General features: G+C 39.6%; 1 protein-coding gene across 1 annotated transcript in view; it reads left to right on the top strand.

Annotated features, from left to right (window-relative positions):
* The first annotated feature begins 525 nt into the window (after positions 1 to 525).
* The window catches only part of C3H1orf21 (chromosome 3 C1orf21 homolog), an 89,331-nt gene continuing 82,018 nt past the window's right edge, over positions 526 to 7,838 (top strand). Inside the window, exon 1 of the mRNA XM_063298428.1 lies at positions 526 to 741. Coding sequence (XP_063154498.1) covers positions 648 to 741 — 94 coding nt within the window. The 5' untranslated portion in view covers positions 526 to 647. The remainder of the gene's footprint in view (positions 742 to 7,838) is intronic.

Below are 7,838 nucleotides of genomic sequence, written 5' to 3'. Positions count from 1 at the left end.
CTATGGTCTGATTGATAGAGCTGTATGGAATTGATAGTATTCAATTACTCATGAAGCTACAGAGCAAGTATTTACTCAATAGTCTTCATCGATAACTGACCCTTTTCCTAAAGCTGACATATGTGATAACTGTGTGTTAGAAATTGAAGTACTTTGTCACTAAAGGCATTGTTTGTATGAAAATTCTGCAGATTTATCTCCTTGAAACAGACACATGGCTTGTAGGAAAGTACATGGGAATTCTTTAAGTTAAATGATTCCTTTATTTTGTGTGTTGTGACTAAGTTTGCTGATCAAAAGAAAGCTTTAGCCATAAAAAAAGTATTTCTTTTTGATAATTTTATAGAGGTTAAAGAATATAGATGACTCTTTCTGTAGGAAAGAATTTATGCAATGTGGTTTTAGACCACTAAGGAACATCCTTCTTTTTAGATATTTCACTGTGGAAAACATTAGCCATTTAGCTCTTAACTCCTACTGAATTTTTATTTTTTTTTCTCTTTTTTTATACCAACAGATTTTTTAAAAAGTGTCTTGACTACAAAGCTGGAACGTGGATTATTTTTCTAAAAAACACAAAGACCATGTGTGCACACCTGTAGAAATGGTTTGCGGCTCAGTCAAGCTGGAGTTGACTAAATGAAACTATGGGCTGTGCATCAGCCAAGCATGTTTCTGCTGTACAAAATGAAGAGGAAGCTCAGAAGGGGAAAAACTACCAGAATGGAGATGTATTTGGTGGTGAGTTTTATTTATCATGGGTCAATATTGTTACTGCACCCTTCTTACTTTCCTGTCTAAAATCTATTTGTTCATTGTTTCTCAACATTTTATTTCAAAAGATTTGACATATTTTTGGAATGGAACAGCAGGATGAATCCCTTCCACCAGTAAAATGCGAATCAGTATCCAACTTGTCACAACTGGATCCTTCCCTAATTTTCATTGTTTACAAAAGTAAACATCGTGCTAGTCCTCAGGAAAAAAAATTCCTATGCAATTGCAAAGCACTGTTTGCAATCCATAGAACTGATTTTTCTAGAGCTATATAAATTTATGTAGGAGAGCTTCTTCTAATCAAAAGTTTAGAAGTCAATATTTATTCATGAGCAAACATACGGTTTTCTCAAAATACTTTACTTAATATGCACTTTGTGACATGATACCAAGTAGCCACCCTGTGTTAATTTTCCTTTAATGCAACTAGAGATGGTCTGGAATAATCATTTCAAAGGTGGGCGTGGTGAACAAACATGTGAATTCCCCCAAGTGTGTGTGTGTGCTTGGTTTTACATTTAATTTCACCCACTCTCCAGCAACTTAGAATGGTACATGTGGGCATCTCCAGTTATATACCATTAAAAAGAGAGCCAGTTTGGTCTAGTGGTTAAGGCAACAGGCTAGAAACTGGGAGACTGTGAGTTCTAGTCCTGCCTCAGGCATGAAAGCTGGCTGGGTGACCTTGGGCCAGTCATTCTGTCCCAGCCCAACTCACCTCACAGGGTGGTTGTTGTGGGAAAATAGGAGGAGGAAAGAGTATTAGGTATGTTCACCACCTTGAGCTATTTATAAAAATAATAAAGGCAGAATAGAAAATAAATAAATAAAATAAAAATAACAAATCTGTGAGGAAGATTGGGGTGAGTATTATGGCCAAGAGTCACATAGTGAGCTTCATGATCAATTATTATGCCACACTGATTCTCCTCTATTCCATCCTCAGATGTCCTAAAATGCCATATTTAAGGATATGTGTTACAAACGTTCATTATATTAGGTGGTATATGAACAGTATATGCTGATATCTATTTTAGCAATCCTTTTCTCTTTTGAGATATTTCTTGTTATTCATGTTGGGGCTTTTATTGCAATGTATAGGCCTTTTCCAGAAGTAGAATAATAATGCAAAAATAAGGCTGTTCATGTAATGTTTTCATATTTTTTCTAGACAGTAGAAATCTTCTTTTTTCCTTGTAAAATGTACATTATTTTGGCCCACAATCATTTCTGTGTCTGTGTCTGTGTGTGTTTTATGTGTACAGTGTAGAACATACACATTTTTGATGAATTGTTCCTTAGGATCTTGTTGAATTGCAAATATTTAAGTTAAAGAATAAGATATATTTTCAATGAAATTGTTGAAATTGTTGGACTTTCTTAAAGTTAAATGAAAAAGGAATAAATATTCCAAATAGTGATTAATGATTAATTCTATATTAATAAGAATATGTATTTTCAAAATCTCAGTATATATACTGTTTAGAGATATTCAGGAGACTTGCTTGTATAATGTGTGAAGACTTCATAAACAGAGTGCCTGTCACCTACTGAAGGGAAGATATGATTGTTACTAAAAGTAACTATTACTAAGAGTAACCTCAACATGTATATAGTCTGTATTCAGGGGATATTAAACATTGTTCTTATTCATTGAAATTGATCACCAATAGCAGTATAAAAACATTCTGGGAAATATGAAGCAATGGAAAAAGAATCCTGTTCCAGGAACATGTGTATGCAATACTCATTTTTAGAACCCTTTATTTAGAAGTAAATAAATGGACACTCCTGCTGATGTTTACCACATTCCTGCTGGCCACAGAGTTATCAAAAGCTGCAGCAGCAATCTCTAGGGCAGCAGGTGTATGACATAGTTCTCCAGATGAAGCAGAACAAATTAGGTACTCAATACTGGCAGGATATAATCAGGAAAACCTTAACCTCACCAAATTACCTATTCAATATTATCTGCCCAGGGTATTGTAAAGCTTTTTCCTTAACACACTTTATTGTCTTGCCCTCTGTGATATTGGAGGAAAAGTATAACAGTATTTATTTTGCAAAGCAGACTGTGACATGGAGAAACCTAAGATGCTAGCCTACATATTCCTTCAGTGTCCTTTCTACAAGAACATGAGCTTTACCCTTATAACCTCACTTCTAACAGAAGTTCAGTCTGTTCTGAAGGTAGTCTCATTTGCTTTTTGTTTTCAGACTGGATCCCTACCATCTCTAGGACAGTTGCAAAATTTCTTTCAGCTGTCATTGCTTTGTTACGGACATTGGTCTCCTATTTTAGACCTCATAAACATACATTTTGACACATTCTATGCTGTTTTATGTTTTTGGCTATGTCTTATTTGTTACTGATCTCAAAAAGAAACACACTCTCAACAGTTTAGTCCTTAGTATGTTAGTATTTCAATACTTTAATCATAAAGTAGTTATTTAATCTGGGTGGTTTTTAACATTTAGATTTTTAGTATTCTATTTCTGTCAATAGTGATTTAATTAAATTTAAAGTAAACATTTAGATTTTAAATTTAATTAAATTTAAATTAAAAGCAGATTAAATAATTTTATTTATTTGCATTGATCTTCTAGAACATTTTTATCTTAATCTGAGCTTTGTAACTTCTTACAAAAATTATATAAACACTGATTATTGACAATAATAATGTACTACCACATTAATACTGCTTTAAGGCCTAATACGGGGACGCGGTGGCGCTGCGGGTTAAACCGCTGAGCTGCCGATCGGAAGGTCGGCGGTTCGAAACTGCGTGGCGGGGTGAGCTCCCGTTGCTAGTCCCAGCTCCTGCTCACCTAGCAGTTCGAAAACATGCAAATGTGAGTAGATCAATAGGTACCGCTTCGGCAGGAAGGTAACGGCGTTCCGTGTCGTCATGCTGGCCACATGACCCGGAAGTGTCTACGGACAACGCCGGCTCTAAGGCTTAGAAACGGAGATGAGCACCGCTCCCTAGAGTCGGACACGACTGGACTTTACGTCAAGGGAAACCTTTACCTTTACTAAGACCTAATACAGGATGGGAACAAATGCATCAACTACTAAATCAAAAGTCAACAAAGAAGAAGCAAGACTATGTACAAAAAGTACTTAGTCTCTCCTTGTAATGTGAAAATGCCAGTGTTCCAGGAAGAAAAAAAACACATTTTTCTGCAGTAGGGAAAAGAAAATGGGAAAACACAATTTGCTTTTGTTTGTTTTCTCCATACTCTTCCCATCTCTATTTAATACTGACTCTATGGAATCTTAGTTTAACAATTACCAATCTTTTCCTTTATTTGTTGTTTATTCATTTAGTCGCTTCCGACTCTTTGTGACTTCATGGACCAGCCCATGCCAGAGCTTCCTGTCGGTCGTCAACACCCCCAGCTCCCCCAGGGACGAATCCATCACCTCTAGAATATCATCCATCCATCTTGCCCTTTGTCGGCCCCTCTTCCTTTTGCCTTCCACTCTCCCTAGCATCAGCATCTTCTCCAGGGTGTCCTGTCTTCTCATTATGTGGCCAAAGTATTTCGGTTTTGCCTTTAATATCATTCCCTCAAGTGAGCAGTCTGGCTTTATTTCCAGGAGGATGGACTGGTTTGATCTTCTTGCAGTCCAAGGCACTCTCAGAATTTTCCTCCAACACCACAGTCCCAAAGCATCGATCTTCCTTCTCTCAGCCTTCCTTATGGTCCAGCTCTCGCAGCCATATGTTACTACGGGGAACACCATTGCTTTAACTATGCGGACCTTTGTTGTCAGTGTGATGTCTCTGCTCTTAACTATTTTATCGAGATTTGTCGTTGCTCTTCTCCCAAGGATTAAGTGTCTTCTGATTTCCTGACTGCAGTCAGCATCTGCAGTAATCTTTGCACCTAGGAATACAAAGTCTTTCACTGCTTCTACATTTTCTCCCTCTATTTGCCAGTTCTCAATCAAGCTGGTTGCCATAATCTTGGTTTTTTTGAGGTTTAGCTGCAAGCCAGCTTTTGCACTTTCTTCTTTCACCTTCATCATAAGGCTCCTCAGTTCCTCTTTGCTTTCAACCATCAAAGTGGTATCATCTGCATATCTGAGATTGTTAATGTTTCTTCCAGCAATTTTAACTCCAGCCTTGGATTCCTCAAGCCCAGCATGTCGCATGATGTGTACTGCATACAAGTTGAATAGGTAGGGTGAGAGTATACAGTCCTGCTGTACTCCTTTCCCAATCTTAAACCAGTCCGTTGTTCCGTGGTCTGTTCTTACTGTTGCTACTTGGTCGTTATACAGATTCTTCAGGAGGCAGACAAGATGACTTGGTATCTCCATACCACTGAGAACTTGCCACAATTTGTTCTGGTCCACACAGTCAAAGGCTTTAGAATAGTCAATAAAACAGAAATAGATGTTTTTCTGAAACTCCCTGGCTTTTTCCACTATCCAGCAGATATTGGCAATTTGGTCCCTAGTTCCTCTGCCTTTTCTAAACCCAGCTTGTGTCTGGCAATTCTCACTCCATGAATTGCTGAAGTCTACCCTGCAGGATCTTGAGCATTACCTTACTGGCATGTGAAATGAGTGCCACTGTTCGATAGTTTGAACATTCTTTAGTGTTTCCCTTTTTTGGTATGGGGATATAAGTTGATTTTTTCCAATCTGATGGCCATTCTTGTGTTTTCCAAATTTGCTGGCATATAGCATGCATTACCTTGACAGCATCATCTTGCAAGATTTTGAACAATTCAGCTGGAATGCCGTCATCTCCTGCTGCCTTGTTATTAGCGATGCTTCTAAAGGCCCATTCAACCTCACTCTTCAGGATGTCTGGCTCTAGCTCATTAAGCTATCCCCGATATTGTCATCCTTCCTATACAGGTCTTCTGTATATTCTTGCCACATTTCTTGATCTCTTCTTCTTCTGTTAGGTCCTTGCCATCTTTGTTTTTGATCATACCCATTTTGGCTGGAATTTACCTCCGATGTTTCTAATTTTCTAGAAGAGGTCTCTTGTCCTTCCTATTCTATTGTCTTCTTCCACTTCCGCGCATTGCTTGTTTAAAAATAATTCCTTATGTCTTCTGGCTAACCTCTGGAATTTTGCATTTAATTGGGCATATCTCCCCCTATCGCTGTTGCCTTTTGCTTTCCTTCTTTCTTGGGCTACTTCTAGTGTCTCATAGGGACGTGGTGGCGCTGCGGGTTAAACCGCTGAGCTGTCGATCGGAAGGTCGGCGGTTCGAAACCGCGCGGCGGGGTGAGCTCCCGTTGTTAATTCCAGCTCCTGCTCACCTAGCAGTTCGAAAACATGCAAATGTGAGTAGATCAATAGGTACCGCTTCGGCGGGAAGGTAACGGCGTTCCGAGTCGTCATGCTGGCCACATGACCCGGAAGTGTCTATGACAACGCCGGCTCCAAGGCTCAGAAACGGAGATGAGCACCGCCCCCTAGAGTCGGATTCGACTGGACTTTACGTCAAGGGAAACCTTTACCTTTACCTTTACCTAGTGTCTCAGCAGACAGCCATGTTGCCTTCTTGGTTTTCTCTTTCTTTGGGATGTATTTTGTTGCCGCCTTCTGAACAGTGTTGCGAACTTCTGTCCATAGTTCTTCCGGGACCCTATCTACTAAGTCCAGTCCCTTAAATCTGTTCTTCACCTCCACTGCATATTCCTTAGGAATATTAGTGAGCTCATATCTAGCTGATCTGTGGATCTTCCCTAATCTCTTGAGTCTGATCCTAAATTGTGCAATAAGAAGTTCATGATCTGAACTACAGTCAGCTCCAGGTCTTGTTTTTACCGACTGTATAGATGTCCGCCACCTTTGGCTGCAAAGGATGTAGTCAATCTGATTTCGGTGTTGTCCGTCTGGTGAAGTCCATGTATAAAGCCGTCTCTTAGGTTGTTGGAAGAGAGTGTTTGTTATGCAGAGTGAGTTGTCTTGGCAAAATTCTATCAGCCTATGTCCTGCTTCGTTTCGTTCTCCCAGGCCATGCTTACCTGTAATTCCAGGTGTCATTTGACTGCCCACCTTAGCATTCCAGTCTCCTGTGATGAAAATAACATCTCTTTTAGGCGTGTTGTCCAGTAGGTGCTGCAGATCCTCATAGAACCGCTCTACTTCAGCTTCTTCAGGATCTGTGGTTGGGGCGTATATTTGGATCACTGTGCTGTTAGATGGCTTGCCCTGAATTTGAATTGAGATCATTCTATCGTTTTTTGGATTGTATCCAAGCACTGCTTTAGCCACTTTACTATTAATTATGAAGGCTACTCCATTTCTTCTGTGGTCCTCTTGTCCACGGTAGTAGATCTGGTGGTCATTTGATGTGAAGTGGCCCATTCCAGTCCATTGCAGTTTACTGATGCCTAAAGTGTCTATCTTTAATCTTGACATCTCACCAATAACCACATCCAGTTTGCCCTGGCTCATAGATCTTACATTCCAGGTTCCAATGGTGTGTTGATCCTTAGAACATCGGATTTGCCATTCACCACCAGCACCGTTGGCCGCTAGCCGTCCTTTCGGCTTTGAGCTAGCTGCGTCATCATGTCTGGGGCTAATTGAACTCATCCTCTGTTCCTCCCCAATAGCATTTTGACCATCTTCCAACCTGGGGGGTCTCATCTTCCGATGGTATACCGAGATATCTCTGGTTGTACTGATCCACTGAGTTTTCACGGCAAGAATACTGGGGTGGGTTGCCATTACCTTCCCCAGGGATCACATTTAGTCTGACCTCTCTGTCATGACCTTCCTGTCTTGGGTGGCCCTTCACGGTTTAGCTCATGGCATCACTGAGGTGCTCAAGCTCCAGCACCATGACAAGGTAACGATCCTTTGCTGAAGCTTTTCCTTTATACATATCACTATATTGTATCAAATATTAAGGACTAACACATAAACCAGGGCTTAGCAAGTCCACATGCTTGCAGGATTTTAATGACCAAAGTCTTATGAGATCATCAAATCTTACAAAATTTTGATAATTTCATAATAAAATCTTATAAGATTTTGGAGAATACTATTTATTTGTTTTATTTTATTTTGTTTTATTTA

The sequence above is a fragment of the Candoia aspera genome, chromosome 3 (assembly GCF_035149785.1).
Source record: "Candoia aspera isolate rCanAsp1 chromosome 3, rCanAsp1.hap2, whole genome shotgun sequence".
In the NCBI taxonomy this organism is placed as follows: domain Eukaryota; kingdom Metazoa; phylum Chordata; class Lepidosauria; order Squamata; family Boidae; genus Candoia; species Candoia aspera.
The sequence above is the reverse complement of the archived record's forward strand: the minus strand, read 5'-3'. Positions and strand labels throughout refer to the sequence as shown.